This window comes from Pan troglodytes, chromosome 2, assembly GCF_028858775.2.
Source record: "Pan troglodytes isolate AG18354 chromosome 2, NHGRI_mPanTro3-v2.0_pri, whole genome shotgun sequence".
In the NCBI taxonomy this organism is placed as follows: Eukaryota; Metazoa; Chordata; class Mammalia; order Primates; family Hominidae; genus Pan; species Pan troglodytes.
The window spans coordinates 21,490,094-21,516,468 of NC_086015.1; the positions used below are offsets into that span (position 1 = coordinate 21,490,094).

At 34.1% G+C, this 26,375-nt stretch overlaps 1 protein-coding gene across 49 annotated transcripts in view; it reads right to left on the reverse strand.

Annotated features, from left to right (window-relative positions):
* Positions 1–26,375, reverse strand: part of TBC1D5 (TBC1 domain family member 5) — a 584,007-nt gene that overhangs the window by 342,754 nt on the left and 214,878 nt on the right. For 36 of the 49 annotated variants that reach the window (XM_054680417.2, XM_001161410.8, XM_009444995.4 and 33 more), the window contains one exon: positions 9,563–9,694. The exons of 1 other annotated variant lie outside the window; for it this stretch is intronic. In XM_054680417.2, the coding sequence (XP_054536392.1) occupies positions 9,563–9,659 (97 nt within the window). In that variant the 5' untranslated portion in view covers positions 9,660–9,694. Of the gene's footprint in view, positions 1–9,562; positions 9,695–19,987; positions 20,082–26,375 lie in introns of all 49 variants that reach the window. 12 more of the 49 variants (XM_063806655.1, XM_063806644.1, XM_063806637.1 and 9 more) reach the window with 1 other exon arrangement.

The window sequence follows — 26,375 nt, forward strand, 5'->3', positions numbered from 1 at the left end:
TAGAAAGGATGGTGGAGAATATATCTTAAGACATGGATATCCTTTTGCAGACCAAATTGCCTAAAGGGGTAGTGGATAAGGGCTATTGCAAGGCTACTGTTTCTCTGTCTGGTCAGCAGTAAGGTTTCATTGCTCCTAGGACACTGGTAAATGAATAATATCAAGGTATTTGCAACGTGGTTCAATGACTGTTCACATAAATCCAACTCTAAAGTAACTGTAAAGTAGCCTATCTCCCTTCAAGCAAATAAAGAGAATTGCTACATCAATGGAAGATTTTGAATAAAACTGAAAAGCAGATCTAATTAATAAGATATGGACAACTCAATGAAAAAAACATCAGAAGTAAGACCAGAGGACTTTTTTCTTCAAATTTTAAGGATCTAGATTTTACCAGCAGTGAGGTTCTCAACACAATGTAAGAACATAAATACAAAAAACAAACAATCACCCAAATCTAACATTAAAGCGTAAGAATATTCTTCGCCATCTAAATGTTCATCATTGATATTTAATCACTATCTTTTTAATGTGAATTTGGAATCAGATTTGTAGTTCACTTCCTGTGCCTCCATCCACTCAAATGAGTTAGTGGTTTCTTGAAAATGACTTAACCCCTAATAGATAATCAATAGTCTTCCAATCACCAAATCATGTATTTCCTCCTTTTATACTCTTTAACCTACACAATGCTTGAAAAACTGCTCGCTTTGAACCTTCTGGAAGCTCTCATATCTGTGGCTTCTATAATTTTGGCACTGTGACTTCCCCCTAGTTTGATTATTCCTCCAGTAAGTACTATTAAAATACTTCCTCTATCCAAGTTCTAATCATGGGGACTTTCTACAAATCAATCCTTAGCTCTCTCCTTCCTCTTTCCTTTGATTTCTTATTTGTCTCATACCTTGAATTGGCATTTCTGGAGGATGACTCACAGATCTCTAACTCATGGTCTTTCAAACTGAAGTCTCTCATATCCAACTTTTTTTTGAACAGCTTAATTTAGAGGAACTAGGCTTGGCATGTTCTTTGCTCTCGGATGTCACTTTGTCCTACTGTCATACCAGTTGAAAAATCTGTTTTTAAAGAGACATTTTTAAAATCCACGCATTTTTTATCCTTGTTACTGCATTCAGAAACTTCCAGGTCACTCTCCTATTTATTTAACAATCTGTCTTGAATAAAGCCACCATTTTCCTTGACAACCTTACAGTCTAACTTACAGTTTTTTATCTATCTAAACTGCCATTTTCCTTGATATCTAGGGTGAATTTTTTATTAGTTACTTCAAACCAAGCCCTATCCAAATCATTATAGATCCAAATTATTACACAGAAATAATGGAGCATTGAGCTGCTTTATTGGCTAACACCACACAATGTTTCACCAAATTAATGCATTTATCAAACACATAAGAATTATTAAGAGATGTGATAAAAGACCATGTTACTATTTTCTCTGGAATTTAGAATATATATTAGATAGGTACATTTCATATAAAACACATAACATTTTAGATTATTAGGAATCACTGTGAAAAGTTTGCCGCCACCCTCACCATCCCTGTTACTCTTAGACATCAAGCAAAATTTTGGCCCTACTGCTCCCACATTCCCTTCAGGACTCCCATCACCACACTACTCTTCCTTCTCCCTTGACTCCATCCCTTCTAAAACTGTCTACCCTGCCCTCTGCAAACCACCTTCCATGATAGCAAATATCCTTATATTCTCAATCCATCAATGAATTCTTCAACCATCAACTTCCTTGCCTACTGTTTACCTGTTACACAGCCCTGACAAAAACCCTGGCTGTTCTTCTTTGTGGCTCAATCCTAGCTGCTGAATTCTGCTGGACATAATCACATACATTTACAAGCTGGAATCACCCATAAATATGATGTCCCATTTCAACTTGTCTCCAAGGTTATGTATGTCTTATCAACCCACTTTAACCTTTTTTACTCCCCACAGATCTTCACATGCTTCGCCTTGTTATTCACTGTCAGCAAATAATGTCACACTAACTTATCAAACGAGAGATTAAAACATCAGTGATATCTCATTCAACTCTGCCATCAAACCCACGAACTTATTGCATCTAAACACCTCCTTTTCTTTTTCCCTTCTATGATTACAACAGACAATAAGGTCCCTCTTCCTGTCTTTGCTCTACACTGCCTCTCCTCTATACTTCCAAGACCGCAGAACTCTTCTTCCACTGATTTTTACTTTTCCTAATACTGTTGTGCCTTTTCTCTTCTATTCCTCACGTCAGTTTAGTATAGAATACATAATTCACTTATATGAAATATACAGAGTGCTGGCGTATGGATTCTTCAGATTACAAAAAGCACTGTGCTTATCACAACAACGACTTTGTCCACTGGACACTTCTATTTTCTTAACTTTAGTAATCTCTGGCAGTTTTGCTCATTCTCCTCTTGACATCTTAGCTTCTTTGGTATCACACCATCCTGGTTTTCCTTCTACTTCTCCAGCCTCTTTTTTTAAGTCTCCTCTGCGGGATCCTCTTCTGTTGCAAGGCCTTTAAATGACTTTCCTTAGACATCGGTCCTACGTCCTCTTCTCGGCCTACATGCTATTATGAGGTAATCACAATCATTGCCATTGTTTTTGCTACCATACTTAAGCTGACAAATCTTTATCTTCCAGCCCAATTCTAAGTTTCAGACCCATACATCAAAATCATTAGGGTGTCTCATTTGAATGCCCTAAGGTACTTCTAACTCACATCTGAAACTGAACATCCAATGTCATGTCCTCTGCAGCCCTCTATCCCGTCTGTACCATACAAAATTCTTTCTCTAGATTTCCCTGTCTCAATACTGGCATTATCACAGACCTAACTAGTCAACTCAGAAAACTGTATGTCACTGCAAACTTCTCTCTCCTACCATTTCCCCATATCCAGTCAAGTAGTAAATCAAGTACTATCAATTCTACCTCCTAAATAACTCTCAAATGTTTCCACTTCTATTTCCATTGATACTTTCCAGTACAGGCCACTATCATCTCACCTAGAATATTTCGATGGCTTCCGAAATGATTGTTCAGCTTCTAGTTTTTCCCCCAACGCTGTAGTTTATTCACCCTACTACAGCCAGAATAATCTTTGTAAAATGCAAATCTGACCACAAGATTCTTTCACTGAAATACCCACCGTTCTTCATATAAGGGAGCTTCATCCTAGTCTTCAGTCTTATTTGTAGTCATTCTCCTTTTGAACTCTAATCTTAAATCACACTGAAATTCTTTATGTTTAGCAGAGGGCAAGCTCATAGCATAAACTCTTTACAATCATCTGGCTAACAGCTACTCATCCTTCAGGTTGTGGCTTAGATAGACATCACACCTTCCTTGATCCACCATTACCACAGTTGGATTCTCTACCAATATACTCACTGTGCAACTGTTAATTCCTCTAGGAAAGCACTTACTATTCTGTCTTTATTGATCATTTACTTCTCTCTGCTGGGCACCCCCAAATCTGGCTACTAGCCATAGACACCATGGTATCTTTTTCAATGTTTTATTTCCAGCACTTAGAACAATGCCTAGTACACGCAAGGCACTCAAATATTTACTGAATGACAAAAAATGAACTTTAAAAGCTTAAGAAAAGCTGCTACTCCGATAGTTACTGGTTCTATCATATTTCATACAAAAAACAAACAATATTTGCTATGTATCACGTTAGTAAGTTCAAGAAACCAGGTATCAAGAATACTATCTACACAAAATGTTCACTAAAAATTATGTGCATTAAACATGTGTATTAAATGTAAGCATACTACATATAGTCTATGCTCCCAAATTATGGCCACAAATTTCTTAGAAAAGTAATAATTTATTTCCTTAGCTTTCCCTTTGCCAAGTGATTACTGCTGTGCATTAACTCAATAATTCTTAATCATCATAACTTGACATTTATTTGCCAGAAAACTCTCTGCCCATTTGGTTTTATGCTAATTCTGAGATGGGTCATATTTAAAAGAAAACATGGAATAAGTGAATTTTAGGAGAAACTTCAAAGGAAGAGAGGTCAAAGAGAACAGAGGATAAAACTGGAGAGTATATTAACTTTTGAAACCCTAAAAGGAGAAAAATTCAAGTGCTAGAATTATCAGGGACAATAAAACAGAGTTCATACATTACAACTTAAGATAGGAAAGGGAAAGACAGATGGAGGAAAGAGGCATTAAGCAATTATTAATTAACATAAGTGGAGGTACTCAAACTGATAAAACAACACAGTTTGCTCGTTCATCATTACTGAGCAGTGCCCATGTGCCAAGTACTAGGTATACATACATTTCCAACACAATTCCTGCCCTCATAAAGCTCACATGTGAGACCAGGAGACAAAAAATAAACAAGGAAACAAATTAATATAGATTATATAAATATATAAATAAATATAAAAAATCATGTTCTCAATATATAATCCTATATTAATTTCTTTCCTTGTTTATTTTTTGTCTCCTGGTCTCACATGTGAGCTTTATGAGGGCAGGAATTGTGTTGGAAATGTATGTATACCTAGTACTTGGCACATGGGCACTGCTCAGTAAATGATGAACGAGCAAACTGTGTTGTTTTATCAGTTTGAGTACCTCCACTTATGAGAACACATGGACACAGGAAGGGGAACATCACACTCTGGGGACTGTTGTGGGGTGGGGGGAGGGGGGAGGGGGGAGAGATAGCATTGGGAGATATACCTAATGCTAGATGACGAGTTAGTGGGTGCAGCGCACCAGCATAGCACATGTATACATATGTAACTAACCTGCACATTGCGCACATGTACCCTAAAACTTAAAATATAATAATAATAAATTTTAAAAAATTTTTTTAAAAAGGATTATATATTGTTGAATGCTCTGAATGAATCAAAAATAATGTCAGAAAAATGGCATGTGTGAAGGCCCAGAGTTTAGAACTGGCTTAGCATATCTGAGCAAGACCAGACAGACAAGAAGACAGCCATGCACATCACAGTCAACAGTCTGGATTTTATTGTTAATATAATGGGAAGTCACTAAAGAGTTGTAAGCCAGGGAAGAAAGTAAAAAGACTTTTTCATCTCTAAGATGACTCCAGCTAGTTAGCCCAGAGTAGGGTTTATAGTACTTCAGACACCATTTTTTTTTCTTTTTTTTTTTTTTATTATACTTTAAGTTTTAGGGTACATGTGCACATTGTGCAGGTTAGTTACATATGTATACATGTGCCATGCTGGTGCGCTGCACCCACTAACTCGTCATCTAGCATTAGGTATATCTCCCAATGCTATCCCTCTCCCCTCCCCCCTCCCCACCACAGTCCCCAGAGTGTGATATTCCCCTTCCTGTGTCCATGTGATCTCATTGTTCAATTCCCACCTATGAGTGAGAATATGCGGTGTTTGGTTTTTTGTTCTTGCGATAGTTTACTGAGAATGATGGTTTCCAGTTTCATCCATGTCCCTACAAAGGACATGAACTCATCATTTTTTATGGCTGCATAGTATTCCATGGTGTATATATGCCACATTTTCTTAATCCAGTCTATCATTGTTGGACATTTGGGTTGGTTCCAAGTTATCTAGAAAACCCCATCATCTCAGCCCAAAATCTCCTTAAGCTGATAAGCAACTTCAGCAAAGTCTCAGGATACAAAATCAATGTACAAAAATCACAAGCATTCCTATACACCAACAACAGACAAACAGAGAGCCAAATCATGAGTGAACTCCCATTCACAATTGCTTCAAAGAGAATAAAATACCTAGGAATCCAACTTACAAGGGATGTGAAGGACCTCTTCAAGCAGACACCATTTTTATACTTTAGCCAGATATCTAGATATCTTCAGCAGAAGAAACCCATCTTTTAATCAAATTTAAATCCACCTCTACTATATGGAAAACAACACTAAAGATCATGATAGGACAGCATCATCTTATTATATTGACATCAGTCAACTATTTTAAATTACCAATTTCTTCATTAATAAAGCCAGGACATACCTTCCTAATTCTAAAACATGTCATTGTAATGGAAAGAAAGGAATACTTGGAAAAAAAACAAAATTATAGGAAGCAAAACGGAGTTGGCAGGATTCTGAACATCTTGGATTTTTTTTAAGTTGCCAAATATTTTATGAATGACAATAGAAAGCAAGCTTTGAAACAGATAGTATATTAAAAGGCAAAGAAAGGTTAGGCAATTATTTAAATATATAAAAGCTATTAAGTAAGAAGGTGAATACTGTGACATACAAAATTTAAGGAGGTGAATTGATCAGGGGCTGATCCTTCATGAATGGTTTTGCACCATCCCCTTGGTGACAAGTCAGTTCTCAGTTCACTTGAGATCTAGTTGCTTAAGAGTCTGGGACATCCCACCATCTCTCTTACTCCTGAGATATACCTCCTCCCCCTTTGCCTTTTGCCATGATTGGAAGCTTCCTAAGGCCCTCACCAGGAGCAGATACCTGTGTCATGCTTCCTGTACAGCCTGCAGAACCATAAGCCAATTAAAGCAATTTTCTTTATAAATTGCCAGCCTCAGGTATTTCTTCACAGTGATGTAAAAACAGACTAACAAAGGATCCCCTACAGAAAAATTTCTCTCATCACTGATGACATTCCAATCTCTTATAAGCTTGTGAAAACGAGTGATTCCAACAATATTATTTAATTAATAGGTTTGCTATACCTGAATTTTGATATTGTTATCTTAAATTTAAAATAAAGTGATTACTTCTTCATTTTATTGGTCATTAAAGGTTAAGAGCAAATAATCATAAATAGTCTAACAAATATTTTTGCTTTTTTCTTTTTAACTAAATTACTAGTAACTTGTCAGTTATTAAACTTTGATCATAGATCTTGGAATTTTATGTGGTAATTAATGTAAACTAAACTGAACAGGGCACACAGAAAATGTCATATTTTCTATGCTGTTCTCTATTTGAAAAAATAATTAAAGCAGTTAAAAGTTTAATTCACATGGAAAATATCTCCTAAGACTTTGCATATATATCCGTATATATTTTTACTAATAGAACCTATGACAAGAAATGTTTTTAAAAATTACACATAACCTCTACACAGGCAAAGCACTAAAGTGCAGTGTTTAAATACTTAGAAAATGAGTCATCCAGTAGTAACAAATTCCCTAAAGATTATGGCAGAAATGTGTAAAAAGCTTCAAAATACTTGAAGAAAGCCCAGGGAAGACATATATTAAAATAAGCAAACATAATAGAAAGGTGATGATTTTCTTCAAATAATATGACAACCTCATTAAAATGCAACACGTTTTCCTGTAAAAAGAAAATCAAAGAAGATGAAATAGATGCTTTATATAAAATATTTACCTATACAATGAACAAAGCCCACTATGGTTAGTAACCTTTATGGCTTTGAAGAACAAGATATTTACATATCTTTCTTTCTGCATGTGCGTGTGCGTATGTGTGTTTTGTATATATTTTTAACAGTTGACAGCTGTTTTAGAGCATACAGAGATGCCAAGCTGAATGAGGGTCTTGATTACTTCAAGATTAGCTATCGAAAGTTTCTATTCATTTTAAGTGTTGTTAGTTGGAAGAGTCATTAGTCACTTCCTTGTCTCATAGAACATCAGCATACATTTACATTGTTAATGAACATTTGGGGTAAATGAATTAATGGCACTTTTAAACATCAATTCAGTTCTAATAACTTAGTATGTCATAGAAATGTTAGGCTAGGATATAAACGAAAAGCCTTTTTAGTAAAGGTAACTACTCATTCCTGTAAACAATAAAGGATAAAATTAATTTAAAATGTTATTTTAACCAGGTTAAAAAAAAAAAACCTCAGTATTTAATGAAATAGGCCATATAAAACTACGTGCTTAAAAAACAAACAGCAACCCCGTCTCTACTAAAAACACAAAAAAATTAGCCAGGCGAAGTGGCGGGCGCCTGTAGTCCCAGCTACTTGGGAGGCTGAGGCAGGAGAATGGCGTGAACCCGGGAGGCACAGCTTGCAGTGAGCCGAGATTGCGCCACTGCACTCCAGCCTGGGCTATGGAACAAGACTCCGTCTCAAAAAACAAACAAACAAACAAACAACAACAACAAAAACTATGTCCTCAAATAACCATAGTAATCAGAAATAGTATGAAATATTTTGGTGAAACTATTTTATACACTTGTAACACAAAGACATTCACTTTTAAAACATCCACTTACAGAAGTACTTGCAAAATAATTTGATTTATTTAACTATGAATGCTTCTTATGAGTATTACATTTAAGAGAAAATATCACTAGAAAAGGTGTCATGCTTAGCACTGAGATATTAAAATAACTGAAATTGAAATGAACACTATTTTCATATTATCAAAATCTTAAACATAAGTCTTGAGTTCTTATTTAACAAAAAATATAAAAATTTAAAAATTAAATCACAAAAATAAGCTGGACAGATTCTCTCCCATTTTTATTAAAAACAACAATGGCATTTGTATGTAGGAGGTATTAAAGATGCACAAAAAGCATAAACATTCTGCATAAAATTTGTGTTCTAAAGAAATAGCCACTTTAGGTGGGAGTCAATTCTTTTTTTAAATCAAAACATGAGTTAAAAGCAGACCTTGGCATCAATATAAACAGAAAAAATCATTTTGTTTGAAGAAAATAACACACATGATTTACTATGACTAATTTTCCTTTTTATAGCAGTTTGTCTGTATACTTTGACTAATTTATGTTTTAAAATAGATGTCACAATCTTGATACCTGCATTCCACAAGTGAAAAATTACAAGCAGCCACTGAGTCAATTAACTTTATCAAATATTTAGTGAACTGCTTAAAAACTAAGGATAAGGCTTCAAGAATTCTCACAAACTCAATTGCTTCTGTCTAAGAAACTATGTTATTACTATCATTAAGTAAATACTGAGAAAATAGTAGAGTTCTGATATATAAACATTTGATACATTTTTATAGGGTAGAACCTGAATACGGTCTACATTTTAACTGTCTACCATTTAATAATTTCAGTGTATAGATCTTTAAAAATATAACACAAATTTCAATTACTTTAAAAAAAAAAGAGGATGAACAAATTTCAATTACTTTAAAAAAAAAGAGGATGAATCAAGTCTTTTATCCTGGAATAATCTCAATCTGCTGAAAGGGGAAAAAAATCCCTGCAAAATCAACACCAAAAATTTAAGAATCTTTAAAAGATGTTTGACCAAGGCCCTTTCGCATTTCAACATTCTTATGCTGAAGTCATTGTTCAGTTTATTATTTTATTTTAAAGAACGACAGTGCGTTAAACATTTGGCTAATGCTTCCATGAATAACTGTGGCTTGTTGAAGTATTCATTAGTGTCAAGAGTGCTCTGTACATATCCAGAATAACATACTTAACACTGGCCTGCTCAGCTTCATCAAAATGTGTTCACACACATAACGTGGACACAGCTAACTGAGGGCCCTCTGCTAGGTTTCCCAGTACACTACCTACAAATAGTATTGGCATACAAAACTCACCTGCAGACTTGTTAGAGTAACTGGACAAGGGGTCAATGCCTACTTCTTGTTCTTCTGGCTGCAGAGGATGTCTAGTTTCAGATAAGGAATGATACATTGTGGGAACTGGACAGCGTCACCAAAAGTAACTACCTGGGAGGTGAAAAAATACAGAGAAAAATAATAAATTCTTTTTCTGCTATGACTGGGAATAAATATAAGACTGAAATGATTACACGAGCATTACAGACATTAACAAGTTTTTCCCAGGCTCCAGGGACTGTTATCTCACATTGGTAGGCTTATGCAAAGAAGGGGAAAAGGTAACAAAATTTCCATTTCAAAAATTTCTCAAAAATCTGAGCATGATTTATAATCTTTATCTTAATTTTGAATCATATTTATTTTCAATAAATAAGCTAAATTCTAAATTAAAGACAATATTCTCACATTTATAGCATCCTTTTGTTTTACAGCCAAAATAATAAACATTCACAATAGAACTTTCAAAATACAGAAAACATAGCAAATTAAAATTATTCATGATAGTATTAGCTAGAAATATTAGTGTTAACATTTCAGTGTATTACACATGTACTTCCTGTCTTTATTCTGGGCATTTAAAATACATATGGTTTTAATGTGACCCATAACATGGTAAACATACTGATTATGTAATCTATGAATACTTTAAATTCAGTATTTTCCTCCCCAGTTTAAAAAAAAATAACAATTGTGTGTCTATAATTTCTAATTATTCCTAGCATTCTATTATATAGTCAGCACAATTTATGTAACCAATTCCTTATTTAGTAAACAACATGTTTTCAGTTGTTCAATACTACAAACAGTCTCAAAAATAAATATCTTTTAGTAGTATGTCTGTATGATATCCATGATTATTTCCTTAGGATAAATTCTTAAAGTACAATAGCTGGATTAAAATATATATTAAAAAAATAAGATTTTAGCAAACTGTACTCTATAAAGGTTTGTACCTAATAGAACAATTCATTTCTCCTTGATTCTCATTAACAATGGATGTTTCCTCTTTGATTTTCTGAACCAACCTGATAGTCAAATTTTGTATTGTATTTGCTTGGTAACTACTGAGATACTGTTTCTCTGACATTTGTTTATTGTCTTTTGTTAATAGAGTTAATTGTTATGACTGTCTTCATGATATCTAAACATGCTTTAAGTATTAAGAGTATTAAACCTTGTTTATATGATACATATATTTTTCTCAAAGTGTATCTGTCTTTCAGTTGTATGACATTTTTGTGACATAGGTAACTTTTTACATGCTCAAATGTATCTGTATCTCCAGTATAATATCCACCTCTGGTGTTATATTTACAAGATTTTATAAATAACTACCTACATTTCCTTTGGTCGTTTTGAAAGTTTTCCCTCTCAATTCTCACTTATATAAATTATTCCATATTGAACAAATTTTGTTTTAAATTATTTTCAACTTCCAACCTACACTATTTGTAAATTTTATATGTCCCTAAGATGCAAATTATCTTCTCAAATCATAACTCTTTCAAAACATAAACCAAGTTCACCAATTGTCATGCAAAATAATGTAAGTAACATAATCTTTTAAATTTCAGGAGCAGCAAGGACATGAGAAAAAGAGGAAATAATAAGAGAAAAAAGAAGTGGTAAAAGCAAGTCCAAACAAAATGAGTATCTAATTTTATAGGATATGGTCTTCACCTATGGAGGAAAAGCTCCAGAGATGTTCATGAATACATAAATTCTTGATGACCAAAACAAAATGCTCCTCTATCGTATTTACTTTCTCTCTAAAACCATCACCTAGTAAAATATTCATATACATGTTCTAATTTTTATCAGAAGTCTCCAAAACCCCCTACATCCACACAATCACAGTCAGACGTTAATAAAACCTATCCCCCTGGATGGAATTGTGGCTAAAACAATATAAGCAGAGGATTAGGGAAAACAAAGAATTTGGTAGCTAACATGCAGTAAGAATATCTAAAGCCATAAATCTTAGATCCATAAACCAAGACAGTTGTCAGTTATTTGCTTATGTGTGCCAATCAGTAAGCATATACTGAGCACTGCTATATAGAAGAAACTCTGGAGAATATAATCTAGTAGAGGACAGCGAAATGTAGATGATCGGTTATAGTATAACACAGAGTTTGACAAATTCTGTTGGACAAATAAATAAATTCAGAACCAACGTCCTCTACTATGGAGCAGTCACCAAATTCAAATGTCTAATGAGATCAGGCAAAAAGTATTATTATTTATGGTTAACATTTATGCACAATGAATATATGCCAAAAACTAGTCTAAATGTTTCATGTACACTCATTTCATCCTCCTTAAAACCCAACTGATTTATCTTTGTCAATTTTATTTTCATTTTACCACAGAGAAACTGAGGTACAGAGAGAGTAATTAATTTGTCTAGAATCACACAAGGAGTAAGCATTAAAGCCAAAATTGAAGCCATCCTGTCTGGTTCTAGAGCTCACATTCTTTCTCCTACATTAATTTGGCTCTAAATAAGTCAGTGCGACAAAAAGACCAGGTATAAAAAAAGGGGGTATAAAAAGATGCAGCCTATGAATAATTAGAACACCCTTTACTCTGCTTCAGCTTTTTCAAGACAAGCTAGAAATCAAAAATTTTATGTGAAATCTGGTAATTTGTACGTGTTAGCAAATAATTCAAATTAAAAGAAAAATACTGAGTAGAACAGATTAAACACTTTTCAAAATTTTATTTGGCCCATGGGCAACTATTTTAATGTAAGATTTATATTCTTCATATATTTTGTTATACTCTTAAAAATATACAAGTAAACATTTGAAAATGTCTATTTCAAGTTAACTGCTAGATTCCTTAAATTTTCTTTAATATCTTAAAGCATGTTTTCATAATCTCAGTAGCTGAATTTCTTATTTTTACAGTACACTTTCACTGTTACAGGTTTCACATACCTAAAATAAATAAATAAATGACTTTTGTGTATTTTAAACTATATAAAAAATAGACAACAAGCAAGTTGCCATCAAAGTTTATTTTTAAAAGGAGTATTTTTTAAACCCTCATCTTTATGTTGTCAGAAGAAAATACTCTACCACACAATGATATTCATACATTCATTTAAGGTGCTAAAAATACTTAAGGTCTTTTTGATGCCTTAGAGAAAGTTCAAGAAGTCATTTAGTTAATTTAGCTTAAATTATAATTCTTTAGAACTTAACAAGTCTATGATAATATCCAATAGCCAGAATACAAAATCAACCAAATACCCCAGTCTACAACCATTCTATATAATCAAGCATCCATTATATCCTGATTTATTATGCCTATAGATTGAAAATGAACCACTGAAATGTTTTTATAATTAAATAAAGGAAACCAGCTAACTAGTAATAATGAGTTATTTTCAAGCAATCTGTTGAAGAAAACGTGTGGATAATGTTCGTAGTTTTCTTTTAATTATGGATTTAAATAACCTAATTGAAAAGTAACTGATTAAGAAGTTGCTTTCATTTTTTTTATCATTTTGTTTTAAATATAAAGAGCTATTTTAGCTCTCTTGAATCTAAAAAAGCAACTTAAGTTTGTTGGTTACTGCTATTGGGATTACCTTATGAAATCATAACATAATGTTGTTTTTAAATATGAAATCATTTTCCTACGAATTTCCCAATTTGTGTTTCATAAACATTCCAGTAAGAGAAAATGATTGATTACAAAGCAGAATATCAAAGGTTTTTAATAAATTTGTCTATTTTAATATTTATGAATAAATTTTTACCTGCAAATATCAAACTATAAAAAATTAAGAGATTTTATTTAGTCTAAAAATTTTTAAACAATCACTGTAAAAGTCCAGCATAAACATAACACTTACAATGGTTCATTAGATCTCTAAATTTGATTACAAACTCCAACTTCTATCCTTGATTTTCTATCCTTAATTTTCTCTTATATAGAACTAAGATACATACAGAGAAAATAATATAAAGGCCAAAAACATGCCTCTTAGTAGATGACTACTTAAATCCATAATTGATAGATTTTAGTTCTCCTCAATGGTATCTTCCTGTTCCTAGAATTTCTCTGGCTCATAAAAATGATGCCTGAAGAATTATTTTAAATAAAAGCAATCTCATTTTTCTGACTGAGAAAGCATAGTAATACACCTTCCACGATCTGGGAAAGGCCCTATCCTTCCTTTGTTACACTTACTGTAAATAACAATTTCTCCTATTCACATGAGTTTAAAATTCCAAAAAGTCGTAACTAATTTTACAATACGGTTTTAGTGCTAACCTGGGCACAGGAGTTCACAAATATGCTAAAATTCCCATTTAAAATGCAAGACTAATCTTTAAGATATTTGTACTGGTTTCACAAGTCTAGAGGTTGGAGTATTAAATCTTAAAAGTGATCTGTCTGAAAGAAAAGACTTCTTTTGCAAATAGTTAATTTTTAATAAAAGGGTAAGCGTTCGGCACTAAAGCTTAGAAGGCAGTTTTAAACTACACTTAAAAAATCAAAGCAATATTTTCCATGTAAAAAAAATCAATACAGGCCGGGCATGGTGGCTCATGTCTATAATCCCAGCACTTTGGGAGGCAGAGGCGGGCAGATCACGAGGTCAGGAGTTTGAGACCACCCTGGCCAATATGGTGAAACTCCATCTCAACTAAAAATACAAAAATTAGCTAGGCATGGTGGTGCGTGCCTGTAGTCCCAGCTACTTGGGAGGCTGAGGCAGAAGAATTGCTGGAACCCGGGAGGCAGAGGTTGCAGTAAGCCAAGATCGTGCCACTGCACTCCAGCCTGGGCGACAGAGCAAGACTCCATCTCAAAAAAAAAAAAAAAAAAATCAATCAATCAATACAAGCAGTATCTAAATGAAAATCTCAAACTATGAGCATTGAACAGATAAAATAAGTTAGTTTAATAATATTTTCTCTTTTAAAATGGCACCACATGAGCAGAACCTCTAGAAATGAATTTATTCTGTCTGAATACAAAATTCTGTATATTTCAGCTTATATTCTCTCCTTAACTGTTTCTAATACTTAGGCACAGAATTAGCATTCTGAACTGTGTCATTCTAAAAACATTCATATTCAGAAAAGCTCATATAAGCATACTTCATTCATTTAAATTCTTGACTGATGGTAAACCTAAAAGTCAAACACTGAAATGATATAGAATTACTTTACATAAAGATTTCCCCTATAAGAAAAGCACACCAAAGAGCTTAAATGGACTACTTTCAGAGTCGATTATAAAAGGAAGAAGGATGCAGCGTGAATAAGTATGTGTTCTAGGTAGCATGTATTTACCATGATAGGTATTTAACCAGAAATATGACATATGGGGTATAAAAGCAAGCTTCTCTGGTAGAAGCTACATTTTCACAATTAAGAGATAGGGCAATTGAATATCTGGTTTAAAAAAACATTTTTTATTTAGAAATGTTGGTAGCTAAAGGTAAATTCAATGATTGGAAGTAACAATGTTCTAAAGTCTTAATTATAAGGGCAGAAAGGAGGAAAGAAGAAAGGAAAAAAGAAAAAAGAGGGAAAGAAAACAAAGAAAGACAAAGAGTAACGTTTTATTTTTAAATTCTGTCGATCTTTAATGCAAGAGGGTTACATTGGACTTTAAGTTAATTAAGTATTAAAATCAATCATCTGAAAGTTTTAATATTTAATATTGTTAGATTGTATATCAAAGTAGTTTTATTATTTATTTACTCCAAACCTTTCCAGAATACTTCATTTGACAACAGGGGGTCTGTTTCTCACAAGATAAGTGCATTTACAGTGCCAAATAAATTATATATAAAAGCATTTGTCTTAATACATGTCATTCAATATTAAATATCACCCCTTGGTAAAACCCTGAAACTTTAATTCATTTTTAGCAACCACACAATTTTACTATCCAAGTGTTGTCTAACAAACAGGTATAAGACTACAATAAGGGTCAACATATAAGAACAATGATCAAAAGAAAATCAAAACAGATTGAATCCTTATAATTTTCACGCTATCAGAATAAGCTGTTTAGGGCAAACAATTCACTGTAAATTAAAATACTAGACTCATAAACAATATACCTACTGAGAAACATGCAGAATATGAGAGGTTCACAGGTGGACTTAAATATTTTATATTACAAACTAAGAATGTATTTTGCCTTTCAATATTAAAATGCTATAAAGTCATGAGAAAGTGACACTTGTGACCACATGAACCAAGAGAAAACTGAGCACTATAAGAGTCAAACTGCCAAACAGAAAGCTCTCCACAGTGTATTCTCATGCAGTTTCAGAGGTCTCCTGAGCAGATGCTCAAGATGCAGACTGGGAAATTAGCTTGGCCTAGTGAGCAAAACCAAACCTTTTATTATGATGTAGCCATATGAAAATACTTTCAATTCTTGCTGTTCCTCTTTTATATATTTATATATTATTTATATATCCTATTTTATATAGATATTACCTCTAGCCATTAAATGATTCAACCTGGTTTTCATAAAATCAAGGTTAATACAACATACAATTAGGAATTTAGGAAAAATAAAATTTGAAAAGAGAAAACAGAAATCATAATTTGGCGAATTATATTAAACTGATGATAATTAAAAATAAGAAAAAGGAACAAATGGCTACTCTTCATACAAACATCAAATCAAATCATTTTGTCCAAAAAAACCAATGAACAAAAATCTCTCCTTGGTGCAAACATGGGGAGGCCAGGGGTATGTTCAGGAACACCTGACCAATTGTGGGGCAATCCTTCTAAAAGTCCATATGAATCTGTTATTTATCCCTTGGTTTTTAGTAAGTAGTAGGGCTGGGAAACCTAAGGACGTTTTAGTACTTCCTTTAGTTGAAAGATAGCCCTTTCAATTAAATAATAACAACAGCAGCAAACACATAGCACTTATTGGGAAGCAAAGCTATTTAAACCACTATACACATTAACTTATTTAAACCTTACAACAATTCTATGAAGTAGATACTATAACACCTTTTACAGATAAGGAAACCACAAAGAAGTTATGTGACTTATGTAAGGTCACAGGGCAAAGCTACCTCAAATGACAACAATCACTTAATAAGTGGCCTAACAAAAATTAAGCCAAGAATTATAGGGTAGTTTCCTTTGTTATGTTAACGATAACGTAATACCAAAGAATTCAGTTTACTTTTCTCGCATGCAAGCTGTTTCGAAATCTGAGATATTGAGATAAACAGATCCTTAATAGTTATAAGGTGTACACATCTTGTACAGATCACCATCTCAGAGTAAATGCATTATCTAGTAAGGAAAGCAAGTAATAAGTAAGCTGTGGATACACCATAATTCACATATTCCTCAGCAAAATTATAATTTATGAAAAAAATCACACTTGATCTTTGGAATCGTTATCAAATAGCCAAAACTGTAGTTGGGGATTTTAAATCATTATTTAAGTCCCCAAATGCTATAAATTCACATTGCACCAGTCACTTCAGTACCTCACTGAGGGAAGGCCAGCAGCTAAGAAGCACCAGTCCCTGCTAGCCAAAGTAGCTTACATAAAAACATTTCCACATTCCTCCATTCGGTTTTATGCATCTCTTTTCCTCCTGAGGAGGCCTTTCCTCTTCACTTTTCTAAATCCTGTACATAATTCCAACATTCAACTTTTCCTTTAGGGACCAGCACCAGAAGTAATTTCTCCCTGCTCTTCCATAGCAGTATTTCCCCTGCTCTGGATGTGCCTCTGGGCTTGGCAAAAACATACTTTTTTATTAGAATAAGTTTTTTTTAATGGTTCCCCTCTATTTATAGCAAGTGCTAATTTGTTTAGGATAATCTGTGGCCAAAAGATTTCCTATTTACATAAATTTATTTAAAGAAAGAAAGAATTCATGAAAGGAAAAATATTAAATAAATTATAATAAAGTAGTAGGCATAGTTAAAATCCTTAAGGTGTTATATAATAAATGATTAATGTTTTGAAAATAATGTTACAGCAGAAATTGTCACTCACCAACCTTATTAAGCAATCCTTGATACATCACTTCTATTGTTTATATAAACTATTATCCTTATCATAAGTAGTTATTCGCTTATCATACATTTTTGTAAATGCAAACTATGTATTCCTTGAGGGCAGAGAAAGTATTTTTCATTCCTTTGTACCCCCATAATATGCAGATATTATCCAATAGGAATAAAACCTATTCATTAATTCATCAAAAACAGACAACACAATTATAAATGTGGTTCATGCTACTGGTAAACTAAACATCACTCTGGGAAATGCTTACTTATCTCCTCTTTAAGAGGTCCTAAATTCAGGGTAATGCCTAACCCTCGGAGTCCACTCTCCCTTCTCCCTCAACATGCTCTGGCTACCTAAGTCTTCTTTCTATTCCTTAAAAAAAAATACAGCTCATTGTCTCTTTAGGTCTTTGCACATCCCCATCTCCTCTTCTGGGAACACTCTGCTCTTCATATCATTCAGGTTATCTGCCCAAATTCAACTAGCACAGAAATGTTTTCCTGGAATATATCTAATCCACTGGCAAATCTTGTCTGTTCTACCCTCAAAATAAAATCCAGAATCAAAACCATTCTTTACCAACAACCACCTTGATCTAGGTCACACTCATTAGACCCAGAAAAAGGAAACAGTCATCTTTAACTTTGCCCTCTGCCTAGAAACCCTCACCTTTCTTGCTGTAGGCAACATGAAATCTGTGTATTTTACTCAACTTCTGAACTATGCTTTTTTAGCAAGACCATCCACTTATAGGAAAAAGAAGCCACTTGTTGTGTTGAGCTGGAACTAAAAGGTTAGTTCATAAACACACTCGTATGGTGGGTGAGAACTGTCATAAGTCCTTGTGTTTCATTTAAAAGTTTTAACTTCAGGAAATTTCTGAGAAGCAAGTAAACGTTATTGTTACACAATATGCAAGCTTTACAAAGTTAACCATCCATAAATAAATAATAAAAGAACCACATACAGGTCAATGATGAGAATGTGTCATAAGGCAATGATTATGATTAATCAAATTAATAATATTCATGAAAAAAGTTAACCACTGGAATTTCCAACTATCCTTCCATACATTACAAAAAAATAGTTTTTTGATTATAAAAGCAGAGTTTGAAAGCATTTCAGAATAACATCTGGTTTATATTTGACATAAAGTAGACACTATCTTGTGGCTAATCTTTTAAGTCAATTTTATTAAAAATACATACATACAAATACAAACATGATATACTATATAACTAACTGCATTTACTCCTATTTTGAAAGATGTTTTTACTGTTATTTCAGTTATCTATCTTCTCTTCAGAAGACATTAAATTTTAGATAAAAGGACACTATGGAAAAAAAATTATATGTATTTCTAAATTTCATATAATACCTATCTCATGACTGTTACAAGGATGAAATAAAGTATATGGGGACATATATCAAAAGCTGCAGTGTACTATGGTTCACTGTTGTCATTCCTGGCAATAATAATAAACATTAAAAATTCTTCATAAGACAGCAGATGCATTACTTGTTACATGTTTTTAAGGTTATATTGATCTCAGCTAAATAAAAACAGTAGAGTAGGAACAGACTAGAAGAGGGAAGAAATGATAGGGACCGGGGGCAGAGAAATTCTAAGCAGAAAAGGGTGGGTCCCCGACAAAACCCCACCTTCAAGCCGAAATGCCTGAAACCCACAGCCCAAAGTTAGAACTTCTATCCCTGTTTTCCCACTCGAATGTTGCCTTTTCCTAAACTACCCATGGCCCACCCTGCCCCTTCATCCTGTGCCTATAATATAGGACACCCAGGACTCAGCCAGCACAGAGAAGGAAGTAGCTGATGCAGAGGACTACGACTGAACATGGGAGAGAAGTGGCTTGACTTGAAAGGGACAGCTTTACAGAGGGACAGCTTGCATAACTTTGGAGAATAATCCAGCTGGAGATGGCCAGATTTCAGGGGAAGAAGATTACCTACCCACCCCAACTCCTTTCCAGCTCCCCTTCCCACTGAGAGCCACTTTCATCAGCAATAAAATCCCCCGCATTTACCATCCTTCAATTCATTCATGCAACCTCATTTCTCCTGGATGCTGGACAAGAGCTCGGGAGCCACAAGTGCAGATACAAAAGGCTGTCACACTGATTCTTTGCCCTTCCTGGCAGAGGGCAGCTGCCTCAGCAAAAAGGCAGAAAGCCCACTGAGCTGTTAACACTTAAGCCGTCTGCAAAGGGCAGAGCTAAAAGAACAATGTAACATGCCCTCTGGGGCTTTAGAGGTCACAGGAAGCCCCACCTAGACACTGCTATGGGGCCCGAAGTTTGCTCCTACTGGAGCCCAAAAGTGCTTGCTCTGGCTCCCGCACCTGCTCACCTGCGCGCTCCCTCCCGTGAGGGGTGGAAGGCAGACAGCCCATTCCAGCACTTGTGCACTCCAGTTTCCACCTCGTTTGCTCGCAGGCTCCCTCCTGCAAGGAGTTGAGAGCAGAGGGCTGTGTAAATGAGGCACTCCTGTCATGAGTCCCATGAAGAAGTCAAGCAAATATCCTGCTTCAGAAAGAGCATTCTTGGGGGAGAAAACATTGTATACCAGGGCTCAGGGAAGAGGCAGTGCATGCACATTTCATGTAAAGTGTGTAGGGAGTCAAGCTCAGCTGGGTTGATTTTCAGGCTTAAGAAGCAGAAAAGGACTGTAAAACACATGGCTTATAGACCTTCTCAAGATTCAGAGCTTTTTCCTAATGTCAATGGAAACTACTTTTAAGTAAAGGAGGGCACCATCTACTACTTCTCCATATTTAAATTTTCTTCAACTATACCAAATTACACACCTCAGCACTTCCACACATGTGGCTCCTCTGCAAGGCACTACTGTTCTTACCTTCTTCGCCTAACCAACTGCTACTGGCCCTTAAGATACAGCTCAAAAGTCACTCTTCCCCAACATGCCTTCTCCTAATTTGATTCAGATGTCCACTTACCTTATGCATAACTCCACCCTAATATTAACCATTCTTTAGTATAATGGTTGGTTTTCGACTAACTTCTATTGTGAGGATAGGGGACCTGTTTTACTCATCTATACTCTAAGTTACTAGCACCCCAGAACTTGCAAAAATCATTTATTCAATGAATCAACAAAAACAAAGACATGCTTCAGTATAATTCCCAGATATGAGGACTAATTGAGCTATACTTGTTCTACACAGAAGCACACAAATTGAAATGATTTAAGAGAACCTGTAGTATGTCGTAGCAATAGATATGGATTATACTATTTGAGATAAAAGATCTGAGTTTTCCATCTTATTATTTTTTTAAACTATGCCATAAATAAGACCTAAAACAGTCACTTAACAAATATATACTGAGCACCTACTATAGCCAACACAGCACTGATCCTCATATCAAATGCAAACTCAATAGGCAGTGAGCTTAATATTATATACTACTTGGTGAAAATTACCACCATGATACTACATGTTACAATGACATTGAAATGTAGTATTTACTTTCAACCACAACTTTGGACATTCTCAAATCACATAACAAACTACATTACTTAGAATGTTTTCTTTTCCACAAAACCAAAATCCTTTTTGAAATGTCAGCCTTGAACATCATAAAATTATACAGAATGATGAGGAAACAGGCTTATAGTGCATATAAATATGAAAGCATATTAGCCTGCATTTAATTACCAGTTCAAACAACAACCTGATCTAACCTTTGACAAGTAAAATAAATGTTCTGAATAATTTAACTAAAGCAAACATTTGCTGTTAATGCTAGCTAATTATAGTAAGAGCTGGAAAGATAAGAGGAAGAGAAATGACGAAGAGAAAGGAAGAGAAAGGGAGATGAAATTTTTAAATTAAGGTTGAGATCTGCAATTATTCATTGAAACATGATTTTTTTCAATGAATTTATTCACAGAAAAGGGCAAACTCAGTAGAAGAAAGTTTCTTTATAAATACTCAGATAAAGAAACATTTCAGTTTATTAGCTTATTTTTTCAGTCAGTAAAAAATTATCCATCTACCATGGGAACAGGAAAACAAGTTATAGAATTAGGGTACAATCAATCTTCTTCTCTCAAGGGGCCCAAAATTTAGTTAAGAAAAAGTCCAGGAAATGGGTTGCCAAATAAATAAATATAAGTAAATAATGAAATAAAATACAGATGCCCAATTAAATTTAAATTTCAGGAAAACAACAAACATAATATTTAAGACACTTATACTAAAAAGTATTCATTATTTATTGAAAATCAAATTTAACAAGGAGTTCTGTATTTTATCTGACAACCCTACCAGTAGACAGACAAGGAGACACTGTAGGAGCTCCAGGATTAAAAGAGATCTCAAAGGACAAGACCCCAAAAGAACTCATCCAAAGGCAGGAAAGACATGTTTTTTCCAGAGCTGCCATCTGATTGTTACTGGAAAAAACTAAAATGTGTGATTCAAATGTACTGACCCAGCTCCACGGAATCTTGTTTTTCAATTACCCTGAAAAAAGGAGCTACAAAGAAATATAATAGATAAATGAACAAACTTCTTAGTGGAAACCATCAGCTACCATATGGCAGAAAAATCAAATATTCTGACAAGAATACAAAAGCTGCTGAGTAGAAACAGAGTATAAGACTATTCTTAAACAGTTCTGAGACTACAGCTGACCCTTGAACAACATGGGTTTGAACTGCACCGGTCCATGTGGATTTTCTTCTGCATGTACCTCTCCTGAGACAACAAGACCGAAACCTCTCCCCTTCCACCTCCTCCTCAGCCTACTCAATGTGAAGGCAACAAGGGTAACTTCCGCTAAATGAATAGCAAATATATTTTCTCTTCCTTAGGATATTCTTAATAACATTTCCTTTTCTCTAACTTTATTGTAAGAATACAGTATAGTACATATAACACACAAAATATGTGTTAATCAACTGTTTATGTCATTGGTAAGGCTTCTGGTCAACAGTAGGCTATCAGTAGTCAAAGCATTTGGGAAGTCAAAAGTTACATATGGATTTTTGACTGCATAGGGGTCAGCACCCCTAACTCCCATGTTGCTCAAGGATCAGCTGTATTATCTTTACCAGTGAAGAACGTATAAGTGCATAATTTGGGGGGGATGAAATCCAAAGAAAATGTGAACTTTGTTAATTTGTTGAGACTAATATAAAATATTACGTTAACTCTTTCATTCATGAATTAACATAGTATTTGAACTCTTGTATTAATGTTAATAATTATACATGATACAGCACAAGAATCTAAGGTATGATCATCAAAATTTATGGGACCATAAATTTTTAAAACATTAAATAATGCAAAATGTGAAAATATGTTGTAGTCCATATTAAAATGGCCAATTTAATTGATTAGTAGCTTCAAAAATGATGAGCTTACTTGCTGATGGAGTAGAAACTTCTATTAACTTGGATACAGGAGCCAAAAAGTCTCAGTATAAATATGCAAATGTTCCAATTGTAGTAGAAGACTATCATTATTTACAGGGGCAAGAAAAATTCCAATTTCCCAAACATAACATATAAATATATATAGACTTTATAAAAGTGATAGTAAAAAATGATAGTCACTTAAAATATTAAAATATTATTAAATAATAATCTTGAGTATCATTGCAAAGTGATCTGACTTAGGGGTTTCTCTCAGAATCCACATTGATTGTAATGGTAATGGTTCCATTTTTTTCATAAAAGAGATTTGTACACAGGTAAACTTCTGTCCATATGTGTTCTAACACCAAAACTGTTTAGGTTGCCCATGTAAGAAAACTGACATATATTAAAATGTCATTATAAGCCCTCAAAATGGGAATAAACTATTTCAATTTCATTTGCATAAGAGGGAAAGACTAAAGCACTGAGAAGGTGAAAAAAAGGATACAGGAGAGGAGCTAATTATAAAAGAACACAATACATAGTGCTCACATAACATCTTGAAGTCAGCAAACATAAAGGCTCTACGGTGATTGTCAAAGAATGTTTCAAGACTTCAATGAATACTAAAAAACAAAACAATTCTATAAACTCTACATAGAACAGATACAGGCCAGAAAGGGTGTATGAAAAGAATTAACAAAACTGAATAAACTGGGACTACAGAGGAGCTACACAAACCCTATCCCAACTCCCAGGGAATTTTACTAGCAAAAATATACACCTCCTTTTCCAATGTATACAATTAGGTAAAAGAATGTAGCATACTATCTCCAAAATTTCATTGAGTACCTTAATAAAATGTCTAAAAACTAAGTACATTAGAGTTCTATAATTCTTGCTATCCTAATTTACATGAAATCATTGCATAAATAATTTTTAGAATTTTGAAATCTATGTGTAAACTTCAGTAAACAATCAAAAGTAAATGACAAAACTTCATACCATGCTTTGTCACATGTGGAACGATGATGCAGTTCAATTATATTTATTGAACAAATTAGCATCATTTGTCTTTCTCTGTGCTAAGAACTGTTTGGAGTAGTGATGATTGCTAATATTTCACTTAATGCTTACTAAATGCTAGACACTGTGTTTTATGTGTATTATTATCCCATTTAATCTTCTCAGCAATCCTACCAGACAGGAATCATTATTACCCCCATTTTACATAGGTGGCAATTGAGTCTAGCAAGTTAACGATTTCATCTCAAGGTCGCACACTAAGTGGCTGGAAATTGAAGTGAACCTTCTTCAGAAACTCATTTTAAGATATCCTACTGCTTTCTCACTATGTACAATGGCATGGGGAAAGGAACATCAGGAAATAGAGATAAGAAAAGAAACATCTCCTGGGAGGTACAACACAAAAAAAATGCAGACCACATAATGAAAACTAGAATGTTACAGCAAAGAAGATGTATTAAAAGGAGCTCTAACTCTGAAAGGTCAAGGGGTAAATACAGGGGTCTCAAAAGACTTTCTGGAGAGGGGAATATCTAGGACAGGCTTTGAAGAAATAGTATTTCAACAGGCAGAGATGGACAGAGAAAGTTGATCAGAGGTCAACTCAAAAAAGATTGTTCTGAAGCCAGCAAAATGGACAATAAAATAGTAAATACCTATGTTTGCAACAGAGAAAGCTGCACTGAGAAAAAGCAGCTGCAAAACAGACATAAAATTATATCATATGAAATGCAAATTATTAACAATAAAGCTTTACATTTAAATAGCAGTTTGCAGTTTACAAAAATTTTCACATATATCATGCATTCTCAATGGCAGTGATATTGTCTCCTAGTGGACAAGATTGGTGCACAGAGTGGGTGTAGGGAATCATAGATACTACAATAGTTTATGGTCCTCCAATGGAATATAGTACATAAAGAGAAACATAGTTTATCTGTGTATATTTGTGTTATTAAACTTTCACAGTGGAGGATGACTGGGAGAAGTTTTTCTTTAAAGACTTTTCAGGGGTGCAATGATTGTTTTAAAAGGTTCAGAAACACTGACAAATACTACATTATTTGATCATCCCAACCATCTAATAAGTAAGCAGGTATCATTTCCTTTTGTAAAAAGCATGAAACAAATAATACAGGAAGATTTAAAGAGATGAACGAAGGAGAAAAACAAGCAGTGCACGGAACGGAATTTTATACATATACACAGCCAATAACATAAAATAATGTGCAGCCTCACTCACAGTTAAAGAAATGTCAACTAAAACAATTAGATGTAATTTTTCACCTATCAGAATGCAAAATAAAAAAGGTAGATAATACCCAGTCTTCGTAAGAATTTGAAGAAATAGGCATTTTGATGCTAATGAACTTGATTTAAAAAGTGCAAGTTTAGGAAGGCAATAACTATCAAAATTACTAATGGATCTAACTTTTGAATCAACAATTCTACCACTAAAAATGTATCCTACTTATATATCCTCTAGCCAAATCTATGCAGAAAGAAGTTGATTGTAATAGTGAAAAACCATAAGCAATCTAAATGTTCTATAATCCTTGGGTTTATAAATTATGGTAATCAAGCAAGGCACAGTGACTCACAGCTGTAATCCTTGTTCTATGTAACATACACGGACAGAAGTTTATATGTGCACAAATCCTTGGAAGGCCAAGCCTGGGAGATCACCTGAGGTAAGGAGTTCAAGACCAGCCTGGTCAACATGGTGAAGCCCCATCTCTACTAAAAATACAAAAAAAAATTAGCCAGATATAGTGACAGGAGCCTGTAATCCCAGCTACTCAGGAGGCTGAGGCAGGAGAATCGCTTGAGCCTGGGAGGCAGAGGTTGCAGTGAGCCGAGATTGCTCCATCGCACTACAGCCTGAGTGACAAGACAAACTCCATCTCAATAAACAAATAAATACATACATACATAAAGGTAATCCAGAAATAGAATAATAGGTAGGAATTTAAAATGCTCTGATGTAAAAAAAAAAAAATATGTACACAGCATACTGAAATCAACAATGCTACCTGTATGACCCCATTATTTTATAAAAATATACAAATGTAATTTTGCTGTGTGTTAAAATTTCTGGACACACAAGAAACCAACAAAGCATGAGGAGGAATTCTCCAACTGTATACATAAATGTACACTTTAAAAAACAGGACATGAGGATTTTTTTTTTGAGACAGAGTTTCACTCTTGTTGCCCAGGCTGGAGTGCAATGACACGATTTCGGCTCACTGCAACCTCCGCCCCCAAGGTTCAAGCAATTCTCCTGCCTCAGCCTCCCAAGTAGCTGGGATTACAGGCACCCGCCACC